Source organism: Mesoplodon mirus, assembly GCF_964341445.2.
Source record: "Mesoplodon mirus genome assembly, chromosome: 10".
NCBI classification, from domain to species: domain Eukaryota; kingdom Metazoa; phylum Chordata; class Mammalia; order Artiodactyla; family Ziphiidae; genus Mesoplodon; species Mesoplodon mirus.
The window spans coordinates 50,927,139-50,947,859 of NC_138986.1; the positions used below are offsets into that span (position 1 = coordinate 50,927,139).

General features: G+C 40.3%; 2 protein-coding genes across 2 annotated transcripts in view; one reads left to right on the forward strand and one right to left on the reverse strand.

Moving 5' to 3' along the window:
- The window catches only part of AFG1L (AFG1 like ATPase), a 229,655-nt gene extending 212,811 nt beyond the window's left edge, over window positions 1-16,844 (reverse strand). Inside the window, exon 1 of the mRNA XM_082633942.1 lies at window positions 16,689-16,844. The gene's annotated coding sequence lies outside the window, so the exon portion shown is untranslated. The remainder of the gene's footprint in view (window positions 1-16,688) is intronic.
- Window positions 16,845-16,945: 101 nt separating this feature from the next.
- The window catches only part of SNX3 (sorting nexin 3), a 44,343-nt gene continuing 40,567 nt past the window's right edge, over window positions 16,946-20,721 (forward strand). The window contains exon 1 of the mRNA XM_082633950.1: window positions 16,946-17,232. Within this exon, the coding sequence (XP_082490076.1) occupies window positions 17,071-17,232 (162 nt within the window). The 5' untranslated portion in view covers window positions 16,946-17,070. The remainder of the gene's footprint in view (window positions 17,233-20,721) is intronic.

Sequence of the window (20,721 nt, forward strand, 5' to 3'; positions counted from 1 at the left end):
AGTCTTTTTTTTAATGCACTCTGATATGACAGCTGACACATACAATATAACAAAATTGTTTTGAATGAAGTTAAAGACAACTAAGTGCTACTAGAGCCATCTTACAGAAAAAACCGAACGAACCTTTTGGCCAACTCAATAATTAGAAAAAAATAATTACTGGGACTAGCAGATATAAACTATTATATATAAAATAGATAAATAGGGACTTCCCTGGTGTCACAGTGGTTAAGAATCCGCCTGCCAATGTGGCGGACACGGGTTCGAGCCCTGGTCTGGGAAGATCCCACATGCCGCGGAGCAACTAAACCCGTGCACCACAACTACTGAGCCTGCGCTCTAGAGCCCGCGAGCCACAACTACTGAGCCCGTGTGCCACAACTACTGAAGCCTGTGCACTCTAGAGCCCATGCTCCACAACAAGAGAAGCCACCGCAATGAGAAGCCCATGCACTGCAACGAAGAGTAGCCCCCGCTCCCCACAACTAGAGAAAGTCCACGTGCAGCAACAAAGACCCAACGCAGCCAAAAATAAATAAATTTAAAAAAATGATTCTTAAAAAAAAAGATAAATAATAAGTCCTACTGTGTAGCACAGGGAGCTATATTCAATATCCCATAATAAACCACAATGGAAAAGAATATGAAAAAAGAATATGTATATATATGTATAACTGAATCACTTTGCTGTACACCAGAAACTAACACAATAGTAGTATAGTTCAACTATACTTCAGTTAGTAAAAAGAAAAATAGAATTATGAAAACTAATAATCAAATTTCAGTATTTCCAGGGCAACTCCAAGAATGTTCCAGGTTTAATACTGCATGTGTATTCAGTATTCATCATTACAAAAAAAAAAAACTTCATGTATATGGATATCCAGACTTATGAGAAGAATTATTTTTAAATCTTCAAGGTACCTTAAAGATCTTCTGATTTTAACCCAACCATTTTACATATTGAGACTCAATGATCCTAGAGATAAGTGACTTAACCAAGATAATACAGGCACCACTCGTTCTTGAAGTTACCTGAGAGTAAGAGGGACTGAAAGCTTATTCAATTAGATAGTTCTTCAAAAGGCCCTTAAATTAGATATATATATAGACAAAAAGTATACCATGCTATATAGAATCCTGATTGCCATGCAGTGGTGGTCATGACCAATCTAGTTTTGTTGTTTGGTTAAATTTGATGCAATGCATATCCAGGCAATCAAACAGACTCAGTGTTTTTCAGTTCTATAGATTGATTCTTCAGAGGAACTAAAATTAAATTAAATTGCAGCTCTTCATCAAAACTCACAGATGCAATCATAAAGCTATATGAACTCATTTGTTTATAAGTATTAGTACTTGCACCTGGTGACTAACTCAGAATTAGCCATGATTTGGCCTAGACTTCAAAGGAATCAGCTGGGTGTTTTGTTTTGTTTTCAAATGGACCTCTTGGGAGGATTACTTGGATAAGTAATTACCCAACTTTACTGATAGCAGAGAAGTTCTCAATCTAGAGTCTCTAGATGATAAAACTTAAATACCTTTTAGTCATGGGACATATCTAATTCAAGAAGGGTGTCTTCTGACAAAACAAGACTGGAGAAAACTAAGAGACCACATGAGGAAAGTGTCATGAGATCTCTAATGTCTATAAACACCAATTATAAGGGCCCAATTTTCCCAGCATGTATCTCAGTTAGCCCAAGTAATTCTCATCAACTTCAAAGGGAGAGATGTGCATCCAGAGATCTGAGTTTGCCATATCCAGGGCTTACTCAGCAGGAATACATACTATAATTCATGGTACCAGGCTTCATTTCTTTAGTCCAAACCAGCTCAGCTGGATTTTGAAGCTTTTGTTTTTGGAAATAATCAACTGCCCCTTAAAATATCAAATCCACTTGGCTTTATTTCACATATCAATCCTGTTGATTACCTAAGATAAGCCATAGTTTGAGTTTATAGACTGATATGCAAAAGATGTAAATTTTAGAGCTGTATGCTATACTACTACATAGCTTTACAGTATTAAATTACTAAAATTTATTCTGGAGATGATTTTAGGCATAGCAAAGAGAAAAACATGAGATAAAACTTCCTGTGTTTGCTGTTCAACAATTTTAAAAAATATATAATTCTGCTTATAGGTACTGTTTTTCAGCTTTAATTTGATAAAGCTGAAAAACAGTACCTATAAGGTACTATAAGGTACCTATAAGGTACCTATAAGGTAAATTATCTTTTAATGTAATTACTTTTATATAATAATAATGATCTTGAAAGTCTACAAAGTGATTAAAGGGGATTTTCTAAGAAATAGATTTCTGGATTTAAATTATACAGTTTTTCTGCTTATAGTTTTGGTGTTATCTAATTTATCATTATTACTATTATTAAATAGTTTTGAAGTGGCAAGTATAGAGTTAGACATTTACAAATATCTGAGATGTTAGGTCTAAAATGTTTTTAATCACAGATTTTGAAAGTTGACACAAGTATATTCCCGTTATGCTTTTTTTTCTTTTTAGCATTTATTAGTTTTGACTCACTCTAGCATGTTATACACATAGCACCTGTGCCGATTTAGCAAAGAATTTCAGTACAAATCACTCTGAATTGAATAGACATCTCTAAGAAGCATTACAATTGTTGAAATATTTTTAGAAACTGAAACAAGGAAATAAACAACTTCAGTAAAAGTGATTTAAATAACAAATAACGTATCTTTATAAACAGCTTATCTCCTTGAGAACAAAGAATAAACAAGGAGATGAGGGTTTTTTTCCCTTCACTATTAAAGCAGATCACAATATGAATGGGTGAAATGTCATGAATAATTGGAGAAAATCACAGAGTAATCTTCGACAAAAACATCTGATTTATTTAAATTGTCGTTGTTTGTCTTATTAGAACCTTTATTTAACCTTGTTATCCACAATGCAGTATTCAAGCTGGTCTATCAAAAATATACTTTGGAACTAACGATATTTTGAAATTTTTGACTTTCTCAAATGCAGGCTATGGTAATGTAAATCTCCCATGGCAGATGTTTTACTTGGGACCTAATTAATTGACATTGCCTTAGACAGAAATGCCTGTGAAAACTAATATTTTGAATCTAAAATGACAGTAAATAAATCAAGGCTTTGAAACACTCTGTCAATAGATTTAAGCTCAGGTTTCTGGTCAAGAGGATCATCAAGCTTGCCAGTACTAGATTCATTTAGTTACAACATTGATTGAATAGTCTCTGCTCACAGGCCTAGCCACACACCACCAGTCACTTCTAATCATGGCTTCAAGGCCTCATCCTATGATTTCCAACTACATTCTTTCTTTCTAGGTAAGGCCATTTCTTATCGACTTGTTCACAGATTCTAGGCATTTCAGGGCTTACCATGTGTCCGGCACTGTTCTATATGCTTTATAAATATTAACTCTCAGTACTCATAATCACCTGGTAAGGTAGATACTATTTTTGTCCCCATTTTATACATGAAGAAACAGAGGAACAGTCAGGCAAAGTAACTTTTCTAGGGTTACTTGGCTACTAAGGATTTTGCCCATTTCCTCTACCAAACCCTCACTAAATATAATTGATTTGCTCATAGTATTGTCTTCAAGTCAGACACATTTATGTAAAATATAAATTTCTAGGCAAGAGATATTTATACTATAAAAACATATCAGAATGGTAGTACGTAAATCACACTAGTATTGTGCCTAATGGATAGAAGAGATTAGAGAAAGCAAGGTAGCATGGAGATCTCTGTGGTCTAACATTAACCAAGCTAGGGTATGGCAAGGGGGTGAGGGCAGATGAGAAAGGGGTGAAAAAGATGATGCACAGCTAAAGCCCAAGCAATTCAAAAAATAATACTTACAGCAAAAAGGATATAAATATTGGGGGCATTGCTTGAGAGTAAATGGAATGAGAGTGACTTCAGATATGCTGAGTTTGGTTAGTCAATAGGACAACAAACAGAAATAGCACATGGGTGCCTGTGTGAGTGTGTGCTGTGGGGTGGCAAACATTGTAGTAATATGCCCATACTCCAAGTTGAGGTAAGTATCGATTTGGGAGCATTAAACAGCTGAGTGGATCAAGCCTTGTCGCAGCAGGCCTGGTTAATCTCTCTACTGAAACCAGCCCACAGGTTCTGGCCAAATACACTTTCTGCGAAGATGTGTTCCCAAATGAGTAGTTAGGAGAGCTTACTTCCTTTGCAAACACAACTAGGAATCAAAGCTGGTATGCCTGTGTATATCCTAGTGGCTAAGGCCTTTCACTAGAACACTGATACCAATCCATAGAGATCTGCCAGGCCTTTCACCTCCCAGTAGGAGTTACGGCGCTGTTTGCATCCTGGCACTCTCTTCCGACCTGGCATCTCATAGATTTCCAGTCTGGGCAGTCCTCAGCTGCTTAATGCAGTACCTTCTTTGGGTCAAACTAGAGAAACAGGGGCAACTATTTCTCAAGTCCATTCTTTTCTCTACATTCCCACTGCTGCTATCTTAGCAGAGTGCCAGAGTGATCTTTCTAAACTAAAAATCAAGTCACTCCCATTCAGTGGTTTCCTTTAGAATGTCTTTAGATAAGGTCAGAACCACAAACACTGTAATGCCTCATGGCCTTGTCCCTCTGGCCTTAGTCCTTATCATTTTACACTTTCATTCCAGTAGTACTAAACTATGTGTAGTTCCCCAGCAGTGCTTTCCTCTGGGCCTCTGTATTTATCTCTATCTCTGGAATGCACCTCCCACACACAGGCACACCCAAATCATAGGCACTTTGCGCGTCAAACACCAACTTTATGTCTCAGTTTTGTTGCTTCCTCCTGGAATTCTTTCCCTACTACCCTTGAGACTGGGTTATGTGGCTCTCATCACGTTCTACTGACGTGTCCCTATGACCAGACTGAAAGATCCTGGAAACGAAAAACATATCTTTTTCTCCACCTTCCCTCCTCTCCATGCTCCCTCCTGCCCTAGCACCTAGCACAGCACTTGGTTTACTGTAGCTGCTCAGTACATATTTGTCACATGAATGGCTAGAATGCTCTAAGTGTCCTAAGGGAGACATATCTGTTCAGCTAAGGAGACCACATGGTGCTGTTGGTTCTGGAAATGACCCTCTCCCTGCCCCACCAACTAATCAATACAATATATATGGCATTCTTCAGATTCTCTAGATCCTTGCTATTTGGTGTGGTCTGGAGACCAGCAGCGATGGCATTTTCTGGAACTTGTCAGAAATGCAAAATCTCAGGTCTCATCCTAGAACTCCTGGATCAGAATCTGCAGTTTTACACAATCTCCAGGTGACTTGTATGCATATTAATGTTTGAGAAACCCTGCTCTAGATAACATTGTTGGTTCTTTACTTAGAAAGTTCATAATCCATTTTCTTGAGAGAAGGAATACAAATGCATGGTTCCCACTGTTCCCACAGCTCAGGATTGTGTATTTTCACCCTGATTCAGGTTTACACTAACCTTGCCTGGCCTTACATGGTTGCAATCAACCACTCTGCATGAGGTCAGGGGCCTTCAATTTCAAAAGGAATCCTGTGGTGTTTTTTTTTTATCCCTCCAGAAGTCAACCACTTGAGCAAGGACAGAAATTGCTCATTGTCATGGCTGCTTTTGACTCTTCCAGACACTGGATCCAATGTCATCTCTAAGAGGAGAGTCCCTCCTCACCCAGGAGTGTCTGAGCAGTCCTGATGTCTAAGCAGTCCTCAGCCATTGGCTAGTGTGCTCAGCATTTGGCTGCGAGCAGCCATGGGAAATGTGGACTCAGAGCAAATGCAGTAACGAATTTCAGCCACAGCAGCTGAGGCCATAGATTAATTATGTTTCCTGAGGCTAGAGATCTGAGAGGCACATTCTCATGGCTACCACAAAGGGTTAAGAGAAGATATAGGGAAAAAGGCATAATTGGTGGAGAAGAACTTGGATAAAAGCAAGAGAGGGGGTTTCCGATGTTGATACAACCAGCTGGGCACTGCCTGATTTACCAATACAGAAGAGACACTAAATCATGCAAAAAAAAAAAAAAAGTAACAAAATGTAGAATTGAGTGTGCGTTGGAAGAGACACTCTGTGAAGGATCTCAGGGTACGGAGTAAGACCCCTCAAAGGGCATGCCTAAAACACAACAGATCAACAGATGCTCACTAACCTGCCTTCTGAGAGTGAGTCACGTTACCAGTCTTATTTTGCTGAGTGGCTTGCTCCAGGTCTTACCTCTTCTTTTTTTCTTTATTCTTCTTCTTTTTTTTTTTTTTCCCTCAGGATCTTAGTTCCCCAGCCAGGGATCGAACCCATGCCCCCAACAGTGGAAGCACAGAGTCTTAACCACTGGACCACCAGGGAAGTCCCCTGCCTCTTCTTTAAATGAAACTGCGAACAAATATACAAGGAAAATCAGTGTGATGTGTTCAACTAAAGTATTAACCTCTCCAAGATCCCAAACTCTTAGACAGTCCAAGAAGCAACCCAGCACTGACCCCTCCATGACCGTGGAACTTAACCTTTAAGGGAAGGATAGAGACTATCTGATATGCTCCTAGAAGGGCTTAACATCATCTCCAAAGCCTGAGTCTCCAACCCCAGCTGGTCGTCCAACAATTCAATTCAATTCTGACACTAAATACCTGGATTTAGCACAGACCCTGCAGGTTAAAGACTCAGTCCCACAAGACTGCTCCCACTTCAGACACCAGCCTTAAATAGGGTGCCTGAGCTACCCACTCCTGCCTGGCTGGTTACAAATTTGAGGATTCTCATGACCCCCTTCCCCCTCAGGTTTGATAATTCGACTCCCAGAACTCAGAAAAAACACTTTACTTATGTTTAACAGTTTAGTATAAAGGATAACAACTCAGGAATAGCCAAATGGAAGAGGTGTCCAGGGCAAAATATGGGGGAGGTGTGCAAGGCTCTTCCTTGCCCACTCCTGTCTGCCACATTCCCAGGAGTCAGGGGGTGGGGCTGAAAATTTCACTGTGCTTTGCAGATATTGCAATTTTACAAATTGAAGGTTTGCGGCAACTCTTAGTGGAGCAAGTCTATCGGCGCTATTTTTCCAACAATATTATTTTTTAACTAAGGTATGCACATTGTTTTTTGAGACATAATGCTGTAGCACAACAGACTACAATGTAGTGTAACATAACTTTTGTATGCATTGGGAAATGAAAAAATCTGTGGACTTGCTTATTTGTGGTATTTGCTTTACTGTGGAAGTTGGGAACTGAACCCACAGTATCTCTGAGGTATGCCCATACAGGAGCTTATCCTGCAAATATAGTCCCATGTGTGTGTAATGACGGCATATTCAAGGTTATTCACTGTAGTACTGTAATAGTGAAAGACTGAGGTCACCAAAGATATTCGTCAGTAGGGGATGTAGTGGAGAAAATTTTTTTCCTCTACCCTTCTAGGGTAGATAATAATCAAATTGACATAAAACGTTAACAGGACAGAAACAAATTTAATTTTGTATGTACAGGAGTCCCAGAGAAGCATGAGACTAAAGAGCAAGTTGGGCAGTTGAAGCTTAGGTACCATCCTGAGCTAAGGAATGGGATAGGGGCCTGGGGCTTCCAAGGGGAAGGACAGTAATTCACAGGACAATAAGAGGAACAGATGTTTGGTAACTAGATGTTTGCCCTGCCACAGAAATATATCATTCAGAAAAAAGTTCTCTCTGGTAATAGCTCTCTCTAGGCCAGGCCCCCTATCTACGTTCTTTTAGGTAGTGGCGAGAGAAGTACAAGTTTTTCTTGAGTCTGCTGCATCTTGATTGCCCTCCGTTCAAGACAATCTACATGCCAAACTGGCATATTTTGGGGTCACACATTCTGCTCCCCTTCAGGGACAAGTTAAATAAATTATGGTACATCAGGTAATGAAATACTTCGCTGCTGTATAAGTGTGGATCTATCTCCAAGGTATATTGTTAAGTAAAATAAGGTGCAAAAGTGTGTGTATCCTATGATGCCATTTTTGTTATATATACATATATATATGTAAACATGCTAGAATATTTCTGGAAGGATACAAAGATACGCAGCAAGAAACTGGTAACAGTGGCTGTCAATACAAAGGGGAACTAGATGGCTGCAGACGGGGACTGGAGGCAGATATATCAATGGATACTCTTAGGTGCATTTTGACTTTTGAATCATGTAAATGCCTTATTTAAAATTAACAAACAAGCCGCAGTGTTTATAAATAATTTCCTCAATACCAAATCTGAAAATGCCCACATTCTCAAAAGCTGGAAGTAGCCTGGGCATACCTTGAGCTCTCAGAGGTTCTGAGGGTGACTCATGTTGTAAGCAGTCTTCAGTGGAGAGGAGGGAGATACTGAGCTTTGTGGGTTTCTTTGCTTTGTACTGCATGAAGTGAGGTTACATTCTGAGAGTAAGGAAGAGGGGTGTGAAATACAAGAAGAGGATAAAATAAGGGAATGCTGAGGTGTGTTGAAGGGTCAGCTGAGGTTGGAAACCATAAATTTATAAAGGTGCCAGCTAGTTTGGGATTTTCTTCATGAAATCACAGCAGCCTGGGAGCAGGGGTTTAGAGGTAGGTCAGGGTGTGAGCTCTGAATTAGAAAAATGATATGAGTGGCCAGGCTGGCCCTTGAGAAGTTTATAGGACTTCACTAGGTTCGTCACATTTTCAGAGTCTGACACTCTGGAGGTCCAGCTACTTGGTTTTACCATTTTCCTCAGAGGTGATTAGGCCTGGGGAAGTGATGCATTAGTCAAGTTCACAAGACACTGATTGATAAGACAGAACCTCAATTTACAAATTTAAAATGAAAATATAAACTAGCTGGTCCCACAAGGCAGCATCTCCTTTTGCCTACAAGAAAGTCCTCATAACAAATAATCCTAAAATGTATATGGAACCACAAAAGACCCAGAATTGCCAAAGCAATCCTGAGGAAAAAGAACAAACCTGGAGGCATAACCCTCTCAGACTTCAACAATACCTCAAAGCTACAGTAATCAAAACAGAGAGGTATTGGCACAAGAACAGACATATGGATCAATGGAACAGAACAGAGAGGCCAGAAACAAGCCCACACACCTATGGTCAATTAATCTCTGACAAGGGAGGCAAGAATATACAGTGGAGAAAAGACAGTCTCTCCAGCAAGTGGTGTTGGGGAAGCTGGAAAGCCGCATGTAAATCAATGAAGTTAGAACACACCCTCACACCATACACAAATATAAACTCAAAATGGCTTAGAGACTTAAATATAAGACACGACACCATAAAACTCCTAGAAGAGGACACAGGCAAAACATTTTCTGACATAAACTGTAGCAATACTTTCTTAGATCAGTCTCCCAAGGCAAAAGAAATAAAAGCAAAAATAAACAAACAGGACCTAATCAAACTTACAAGCTTTTTGCACATCAGAGGAAGTGATAAACAAAACAAAAAGACAACCTACAGAATGGGAGAAAATATTTGCAAACAATGCAACAGACAAGGGTTTAATTTCCAAAATATACAAACAGCTCCTACAGCTCAATATCAAAAAGCAAACAACCCAATCAAAAAATGGGCAGAAGACCTAAATAGACCTTTCTCCTAAGAAGACATCAAGATGGCCAACAGGTACATGGAAAGATGTTCAATATCACTAATCATTAGAGAAATGCAAATCAAAACTACAATAAGGTATCACCTCACACAGTCGGAATGACCATCATCAAAAAGTCTACAAATAGGGCCTCCCTGGTGGCGCAGTGGTTGAGAGTCCGCCTGCCGATGCAGGGGATACGGGTTCGTGCCCCGGTCTGGGAGGATCCCATATGCCGCGGAGCGGCTGGGCCCGTGAGCCATGGCCGCTGGGCCTGCGCGTCCGGAGCCTGTGCTCCGCAACGGGAGAGGCCACAACAGTGAGAGGCCCGCATACCGCAAAAAGAAAAAAAAAAAAAAAAAGTCTACAAATAAATGCTGGACAGGGTATGGAGAAAAGGGAACCCTTCTGTACTGTTGGTGGGAATGTAAACTGGTGCAGCCACTATGGAGAACAGTATGGAGGTACCTTTAGAAATTAAAAATAGAGTTACCATATGATCCAGCAATCCCACTCCTGGGTATTTATCAGGAAAAGATGAAAACTCTAACTTGAAGAAATACACACACCCCAATGTTCATAGCAACATTATTTACAATAGCCAAGGCATGGAAGCAATCTAAGTGTCCAACAACAGATGAATGGATAAAGAAGATGTGGTGTATATATATATATATATAAAATGGAGTATTACTCAACCATAAAAAAGAATGAAATATTGTCATTTGCAGCAACATAGATAGACCTAGAGATTATCATATTAAGTGAAGTCAGACAGAAAGACAAACACCACATGATATCACTTATATGTGGAATCTAAAAAAAAATTATACAAATGAACTTACTTATGAAACAGAAACAGACTCACATACACAGAAAACAAACTTATGGTTACCAAAGGGGAAAGGGCAGGTGAGAGGGATAAATAACAGTTTTAACAGATACACACTACTATATATAAAATAGATAAACAACAAGGATTTACTATATAGCACAGGGAACTACATTCATTATCTTATAATAACCTATAATGAAAAAGAATCTGAAAAAGTATATATACACATATGTAATATATAACTGAATCACTTTGCTAACACCTGAAGCTAACACAACATTGTAAATCAACTATATTTCAATTAAAAAAATTTTTTTTAAAGTCCTCATAGAAAATGAAATTACTATCAGCCGACTGTTCAGTGGTCTCTGAATAAAGAGGAATGGATGATCTTAATGACTAGAACTACCTAGCTGGGATAATCTAATATACTACTCAAGGAACACAACTCTCAAGGTGTTCACAGTAATTCAGGCACATTGACAAATTATTTTTCTAGAACTGAACCATTAGGAAAACATAAAATTGGTTATAGTTTTCTATCGTCTTAGCCCATGGTTAGAATAGGGTTGCATTTTCTCGTCCCCACAGCCCACTTCAGTTGCCACCCTTGTGTTACCAGTGTTAACATTTTGGTGTATATCCTTTGCTACAAAAATATGCACATATAAAAGTACATACATACAATGACAGGGTTTTGTTTGTTTACCCAAATGGGATCATACTGCACAGATTATTCTTTGATCCTTACTTACCAAAACATCATGGATATTCCTCTTCTAATTCTAATAACTAAAAATAGATATATTCTAACATCTTAAGACATAAAAATAGGGACTTCTCTGGTGGTGTATTAGTTAAGAATCCGCCTGCCAATGCGGGGACACGGGTTCAAGCCCTGGTCCGAGAAGATCCCACGTTCCGCGGAGCAACTAAGCCCGTGAGCCACAACTACTGAGCCTGCACTCTAGAGCCCGTGAGCCACAGCTACTGAAGCCCAAGTGCCTAGAGCCCGTGCTCCGCAACAAGAGAAGCCACAACAATGAAAAGCCCATGCACCAAGACGAAGAGTAGCCCTCCCAACAAAAAAAATAAGAGTAGCCCCCACTCACTGTAACTAGAGAAAGCCTATGCAGCAACGAAAGACCTAATACAGCCAAAAATAAACTTTAAAAAAATAGAATTATTTCATTTGCTCTAGTATATAATTTATATATTACATATAAATTACATAAAATATTATATAATTTCCCTAGTTTGAATATACTATAATTCAAGCATTTCTTTTTTTTTTTTTTTTTTTTTTTTGCGGTATGCGGGCCTCTCACTGTTGCGGCCTCTCCCGTTGTGGAGCACAGGCTCCGGACGCGCAGGCTCAGCGGCCACGGCTCACAGGCCCAGCCGCTCCATGGCATGTGGGATCCTCCCAGACCGGTGCATGAACCCGTGATCCCTGCATCGGCAGGCGGACTCTCAACCACTGCGCCACCAGGGAAGCCCCAAGCATTTCTAATTCAGGCTGTTTTCAGTTTTTGCCACTACAAATAAAGCTGCAATAAACATTCTTGGACTTACATCCTTAAGTACAATGGTCTCTTGAAGCAGAAGCTGGATTTGGGGATGAAAGTGTCCTGAATATTTTTAATTTTGATAAATATGAGCAAATTGCCTGTTTCCTTACAGTCTCCCTAACACTGTATGTTTCTGTTTTTTTTTATTTTTGCCAATATGATAGAAAACAGTATTTCATATTTGTTTTAATGTATTGATACATTTATTTGATTAGTGAGGTTGAGCATATTTTTCCCACTTATTGTCCATTTGAATTTCTTTTCCTAAGAGGCAGCATGAAATAGTGGTTACGTATATAAATTCTGGAGCTAGTTTTGCCATTTTGTACTTGTTATTTTGCCTTTGTGCCTCAGTTTTCCCATTTTTAAAATGGAGACAGTAATGGTACCCACCTATAGGGTTGTTAGGAGGATCTGACAAATTCATTATCTGAAAAACATGTAAAACTGTACCTATCCATATTCTTTGCTCATTTTTCTATGGGATTGCCTTTTTCTTATCAATTTATGGGAGTTCTTTTTATATTAGGAATATTAGCCATTCATTATCTTACGTGTTACAGATATACTTCCCCCAATTTTTTTATTATAATGCCTTTTGATAAGTAATTTTTATTAAAAATTTATGTACTTAAATGACTATATTTTCTTTATAGCTTGTTTCCCATATTGCTTAGGAAGCACTTTTTTAACTCAAGGTTATACAATTTTTCTCCTACATTTTCTCTAAACATTAAAAAAATATATATATTTCAGGGCTTCCCTGGTGGCGCAGTGATTGAGAATCTGCCTGCTAATGCAGGGGACACGGGTTGGAGCCCTGATCTGGGAGGATCCCACATGCCACGGAGCAGTTGGGCCCGTGAGCCACAGCTACTGAGCCTGTGCGTCTGGAGCCTGTGCTCCACAACAAGAGAGGCCGCGATGGTGAGAGGCCCATGCACGGCGACAAAGAGTGGCCCCCGCTTGCCACAACTAGAGAAAGCCCTCGCACAGAAACAAAGACCCAACACAGCAAAAAGTAAATTAATTAATAAACTCCTACCCCCAACATCTTCTTTAAAAAAAAAAAAATTCAATTCTATCTTGGAATTCCGTGGTGGTCCAGTGGTTGGGACTCCGTGCTCTCACTGCTGAGGGCCTGGATTCAATCCCTGGTTGGGAACTAAAATCCCACAAGCCACGTGGTGTGGCCAAAAAAAGCGCAACAACAAAAATAAATAAATAAATTCTATCTGGAATTTTTCCATGGTATAATGCAGGGGACTAGCTATGTGGTCTCCCTATTCCCTAGACACTCAACTGTGTCAGCAACATTTCCCCAATTAATTGAAATGCTCCCCTTGTTGTATATCATGTTCTTTGTTGGGATCTGTTCTGCACTCTATTTTATAGAGAGCCAAAACCATACTCGTTTTGTTTTTTTTTTTCTGGCCATGCTGCGCGGCTTGTGGGATCTTGATTACCCGACCAGGGATCCAACGCAGGCCCTCGGCAGTGAAAGTGCAGAGTCCTGACCACTGGATGGCCAGGGAATTCCCCATACTCTTGTTTATAGTTAGCTTTACGGTGAGTTTTAACATTTGGTAAAGCAAATCCCACTTTGATTTTTTTCACTTTCATAATCTTCTTGGCTAATCTCCAACATCTGAACTTTAAAAAAATCTTGTCCAGTACTACCCAATGCATCCAAGGCAGAGAGGAGGTTAAAAGCAATCACAGTGGGATTCTGATTATATTTGCATTATTAATTTTATTTTTTATTTATTTTTTATGTGTCAAACATTTTATCAAATCATTAATGAGAATAAGATGTTACAATTGTTCAGAGAAGTCAGAGGAACAGACGTATACATAAATAATCAGGAATGCTGATAAATTTTTTTAATTAATTTTTTTATACAGCAGGTTCTTATTAGTCATCCATTTTATACACATCAGTGTATACATGTCAATCCCAATCTCCCAGTTCATCCCACCCCCACCCCCACCACCACCACCACCACCCCCCCGCCACTTTCCCCGCTTGGTGTCCATACGTTTGTTCTCTACATCTGTGTCTCAATTTCTGCCCTGCAAACCGGTTCATCTGTACCATTTTTCGAGGTTCCACATATATGTGTTAATATCTGATATTTTTTTCTTTCTGACTTACTTCACTCTGCATGACAGTCTCTAGATCCACCCACGTCTCTACAAATGACACAATTTCATTTCTTTTTATGGCTGAGTAATACTCCATTGTATATATGTACCACATCTTCTTTATCCATTTGTCTGTCCATGGGCATTTAGGTTGCTTCCATGTCCTGGCTATTGTAAATAGTGCTGCAATGAACACTGGGGTGCATGTGTCTTTTTGAATTATGGTTTTCTCTGGGTATATGCCCAGTAGTGGGATTGCTGGGTCATATGGTAATTCTATTTATATGGTAATTCTATTTAGTTTTTTAAGGAACCTCCTAAGTTATTTTATTTATTTATTTTTATTTTCAGCTGTGTTGGATCTTCGTTGCTGCACGCGGGCTTTCTCTAGTTGCAGCAAGCAGGGGCTACTCTTTGTAGCGGTTCGCAGACTTCCCATTGCAGTGGCTTCTCATAGCGGAGCTTGCGATCTAGGTGTACAGGCTCAGTAGTTGTGGCACATGGGCCTAGTTCCTCCCCGGTATGTGGGATCCTCCCCGACCATGGATCAAACCCGTGTCCCCTGCATTGGCAGGTGGACTCTTAACCACTGCGCCACCAGGGAAGCCCCTGCATTATTAATTCTAGATGAAGTGATATTTTTCTGATATTAAGTCCTCCTATTCAGGAACATGGAGTCTTTTTAATTTAGGTTTTGGTTTATATCCTTTAATAAAATTTCATAATTTTGTTCTTATAGATCCTGTGTCTTCCTTCTTTTTTTTTTTTTTTTTTTTACTTTTGGTCACTGATGTGAATAGGGTATTTTTTCCATCTCCAGTCTAACTAGACATTGCCTAGACAGAGGAAAATTATAAATTAAGTTCTTTACTTTCACTTGGTCACTAAATTCTCTTGTTAATTCTAGTAGCTTATTCTAGTAGCTTCTTCTTTATGGATTTTTCTAGGAATACAATCGTATCTCCTGAAAAATAAAGATAATTTTTTTCCTGATGTTTATCCTGGGAAGCTCTTCTTTAGCCATTTGACAGTGCTGCTATTTTCTATAGCTGCTTCCCCACTGCAGACAATTGTTGCTGCTGCCCAAGGCTGCACTGAGTGGCCTCCAATGAGACAGCTTTCTAAGAGAATATCCCATGATTGCTTTGTACAGGTGTCATGGATGACAACACAATACGGTGGTTCTAGGTCTCTTAGCTCTCATATATTCCAATTCAAAGAGTCATTTATATACATTTTTGAGCTCACTGCCCTAATCATAGCAGTCAAGTTTCCACTTGGTCTCTTGCAACAGGCCCAGCAGGGAGTCCTGCCTGGGTACTTATTCTGATATTACTCTTACTCTTTGACAGGGAGATATACTCAGAGAGAACTTGTCTGACCACCCTAATGAGCTTGTCTGGGTCACTCTCACATTATCCAGTTTTATTTTCTTTATAGCACCAATCATATTGGCAGATGTTATTTATTGCTTTATTATCTGTCTCCCCAAGATAGAGCATATACTACACAATCTGATGAAACCAAGGAATTTCAATGTCTTCCTCACCCTTTTACCTCTAGTATCTAGAGTTGAAAACGCCTAGTAGGCCTTCAATAAATACTTGTTTAATGAATGAATGCTCAGTTTTCTTGAAAATAATCTACATCATGTTTAAGTAAATTTTTTAACACCAACTTTTCTTGTTTTTATTAAGAATGGTTGCTAATGATCCAGACAATTTTTCATCTTATGGGACAGATCAGATTATTTAAAGTGAATGGGTTTTCTGAAACTCAACATATAAAGAAATGCAGAAAGAGTTGTGAGACTGTAACATCAAGGGAGAGAACTCTCCAAGCAGGAATAGACATCTATCCTTCCACCTCAATGCTCAAAGTCTGCATTTGTTGGAGATTAAATGCGATCTACTTAACTGTTTTGTCTTTTTTTCATTTCTGATAAAGGCTTTTTTGAGTTCCATTTCAAATGCTGTACCAATACGTTTACCGCTTTTTTTTTTTTTTTTTTTTTTTTTTACTGGAACTTTGTGGGAACTGAAGGGAAAAAGTTGCAGATCAAACATCAGAAAGTCAAAGCAGGTTTCAGCCCATATATTATCTGTTATCTTGTTTTAGAGGGCCGACCAGTCTCCCCAAACGGTTCGACCGTACGGTATGATCTCGCGACGCTGTTTTATTCCAGTCTACTTTCCCACGTTCAGTTCACCAAGCCAGACACATGTACTGTGAAACTCTCAAGTTGATATCAAAATCATTTGAGGCATCAATTCAAGGTTACCTAGAAAGGCATTTTCAGGGGTTTACAGTGAGACGGTGGATAGGCTGGCACTGAGCGTAGGCAGTTTTGTTCGGATTGCGGGCAAACCTCCCCTACCTCGCCGTTTAACTTTTGTCCCGGCGGCTCCCAAGACCGCGAAGACCGTTTCCGGCGTTCTCCCCACTGGTCCAGGCCAAAACGGACACAGAAACACAGGAAGCGCCCGCCCTCGCACCCCCGGTCCCGCAGCACCTGGGCCGCATACACGCGGCGGCGCGCTCGCCCGATGCACTGTGGGCGCTGTAGTCTGGCCGGAACGTCTTCACACCTACAAGTAACCTGACTGCGCTTTTCTTCCTCTGCCTGGTGCGCAGTCACCCTCCGCGGTTTCCGCTGGGACTCCCTGCCCGGGACGCACCGTTCCAGCGGGTCAGCTGTTCCCCTCTTGGGGACAGGAGGCGGAAGCCGGAGGGGCGCGGGGAGGAGCTACGCGTGCGGAGTGAACACCCACCCTACGTGCTCGTTCGCCCTGCGACCGCTGCGCGCGAGCCCGGCGTCCCCGCGGCGGGCAGCAGCGGCGGCAGCGGGGTCGGTGGAACGCCGAGGGGGTGGACGGAGCCCGCGGTGGCGGCGGCTGCAGCAGCGAAATGGCGGAGACCGTGGCGGACACCCGGCGGCTGATCACCAAGCCGCAGAACCTGAATGACGCCTACGGGCCTCCCAGCAACTTCCTCGAGATCGATGTGAGCAACCCGCAGACAGTGGGAGTCGGCCGGGGCCGGTTCACCACCTACGAAATCAGGGTCAAGGTGAGGCCGTCCCCTCCCCCTACGGAGAGACCCCCCACCTCCTGCGGTCCCTGGTGCCCCCAGCCGACCCTGGAGCGCAAACCCTCAAACGGCCAAGGCCGCCTAGGCCGGGGCTCCCGGCTGTCCGCGGGCGGGGTTGTGGGCCAGGGCCCTTCTTCGTGTAGCGTTTGGACGGGGGCGGCAGAGTGAGCTGAGCCCAGCGCTGGCACTTGAAGAAGGTACTCGAAGAAGAGGGCGTGGGTTGAGCGCCGCTTGCCCCTCAAGCAGCTGATCTGGCAATGACATCTGAGTTGGAAAGGGGTAGATCTTTCGAGAACACAGCCCTTCATCGGGAAGGGAGCTAGCTGTGACTGAGAAAGGGGGTTTGCGCAAAGTTGAAGTATTTCCGGTTTTCTTTTCCTGGATACTTTTCTCCTAGGTGGCCAAGCCAAGCTGATTGCTTCAGGCCCTTCCCAAGCTACCAAACTCACCTAGGTTGTACGCTTTTCTGAACAGAACCTCATGGGAGTTCACAAAAGCCTGACAAATTTGGTAGGGCTGAGCCAGGCAAGAACGGTGATTGGAAATGATTGACGTTAGTATTTTGGGCCACCGTCGTGCTAAAGGCTGAGGAGTGGGGAGTGTTGCCAACCTCACAATCAAAACTACCACTGCTTTAAGAAAAGCCTGTTCATTTAGGGATCTTGCTCTCCTAATTTCGAGATTTGCACTTCACTGAATGAAGGAATCAGCTGAAGTAGAAACACATTTATAATTTCATAACTAGTATTTGTTGGCAGTAAGTAATTCAGATGATTTGAAAGATGCTAATTGAGAATAGTGCTTCACTTTCACTCTCTAGTTCAGAATTAAAGAATTTCCTCATGTATGGAAGTATCCTTAAAAATTAGTTACGTAAAACGAATCCAGCTGTTAATGACAACAACAAATTACTAAAAATTAAGCGTAAGAATTTGGTTTTAGAGTAATCAAAATTTACATAACAAGTTACTATTAACATTTAAGTGGAGTAATTTCTCATTAACTCACATTTTTTTGTGTGGTAAAATACAGCAAAATTTAACATCTTAACCATTTTTAACTGTACAGTTTAGTAGTGTTCAGTTTATTCACTGTTGTGAAACTTACTTTAAAAAATGATTTACTTTTCATGTGTTGCTAGAAAAATGTAACAATCGTCAAACTTTAAGATATGAAACGAACAGGTTCATGTTACAAGCCATCGTTGTCTCCCTAAGGATGTGTGGGCCACAAGCAGTCTTGTTACAGTGAAACTGCAAAATTTGAGCTCCAGTGTACCTAGGGAAGTACATTATCACGTAAGCCAAGTGAAAAAAATGAGGCACTTTTTTTTAACGTTTGGGATTGTCTTAAATATATGGCAGATAGTTCACTAAAAAGAACTTCCTCTTTTACCTTTATTCACTAGCATGTTTTCCTTTATTTCTTGTGCTAAAACAGAGCTTGGTGGTCCTATTTCTAAGCTTCCAGAGCTAGTACTTCCTGTCACACAACTGAAGTGGAATATCCTGCCTACATTTCCTCCACTTAATAACTTTGTGTTTATCATGCTGAGTGCATTATATTAAATGGACTCTAGCATGATAATTATTTTTAAAAATTCATCTGGTATTTTATTACCAAATAACTTACGTGACACTTAAAAATAGTGTTTATGGTATGATCGTTTGTATTCTGGAGATTAAAATCCTTTTTAAGAGTGATTAATGAGTTAAGGAATTAACAAAGTACACATCTACACTGGTTTGTTAGATTATGTACACCAGTTTGTTTTGTGTTAATGACTGTTAAGTCATAAGTCATGTGCCCTCTAAGAAAATGTAATTGAGTTTCTAATGCTTATGAAATGCCATTGGGGATTCTCTTAATAATGTAATGTGTTAACTTAAAACTCAGGACACCATATAGTAAGATATTAGAACTTATTTTAGCAGCATGTGATTTTTGAGAGAAATGAAGGTAGAACTGCCAGGGAGATGAATAAGTAAGTCATTTTGTCATTTTTTTTATTACTACTTTTCTAAACTCTTCCTGCTCTCCCTAGCTCCTGCTGCTTGCCTTCTGCTGTTCAATTGGACGTGTGGCAAACCATTTTATGTTCCAAAGTTTGGGCCCTTAAACTATCTTATAGTTACTTTCTCATTCTAATCTTGAGAAAAATGTTCCATTTTATAGGATCTGATTGAAATTACTCTAATTCACAGAGTAATTTTATCTGGATGGTGGCACTTTAGAATGCAAGTTTCCCAATCTCCATTTATCTTTTGGTTTGAGGATAGTGTTTAAGACTATTAGGATCACTTGATTAATATCTCTGGGCTTTTGAAAATAATTGGTACAGTGTTAGTGTTTTTAAAAATTTTTCTAATGGTAGATATAGCAGAGAGCACCATAAATGATCAAAGGTTTTTGAAAGCTCAGGGTCTAGAATTATTTTGGCATATTAAAGAGAAGGCTAAAGGTGAGATTCAGTCACTGTTCATGAAGTTTGTGCTATAATGTAACTTTAATTTTCTGGAGATTTTAAGTTAATTAAGGTCTGTTGTACCTAGAGTTTTGAACAGGAGTGAAGTTAAGGATCTTTCTTGAGCTCTGAGTTCAAAGAATAGATTTATCATTTATTAGCAGAGTAAGGTGCAGAATCTAAGCTCCACTTCCCCTCTGTAAAATAGGTATGCTAATAATAGTACAGTTGGCCCTCTGTATCTGCTGGTTCCTCATAGGAGGATTCAACCAACCACAGATCTAAAATAGAAAAAAATTCCAGAAAGTTCCAAAAAGCAAAACTTGAATTTGCTGCACACTAGCAACTATTTATAAAACATTCACATTGTATATTAAGTATTATAAGTAATGTAGAGATGATTTAAAGTAAAAGGGAAAGACTTCCCTGGTGGCACAGTGGTTAAGAATCCGCCTGCCAATACAGGGGACACAGGTTCGAGCCCTAGTCCGGGAAGATCCCACATGACACAGAGCAACTAAGTCCATGTGCCACAACTACTGAGCCTGCGCACCACAACTACTGAGTCTGCGCACCACAACTACTGAGCCTGTGCTCTAGAGCCTGTGAGCCACAAGTACTGAGCCCGTGTGCCACAACTACTGAAGCCCGCATGCCTAGAGCCCTGCTCTGCAACAAGCGAAGCCACTGCAATGTGGGAGCCCACGCACCGCAATGAAGAGTAACCCCTGCTCACTGCAACTAGAGGAAGCCCGCGTGCAGCAACAAAGACCCAATGCAGCCAAAAATAAATAAATAAATTTATTAAAAAAAAAGTAAAAGGGAGGATGTGTGTAGGTTATATGCAAATACTAAGCCATTTTATATAAGGAACTTGAGCATCTGCAGAATTTAATATGGAGGTGTGTGTGTCTTGGAACCAAATCCCCCATGGATACTGAGGGATGACTGTACCTACCTCATAGGGCTAAATGCCATAATGCACATAAATCTCTTTAGCACAG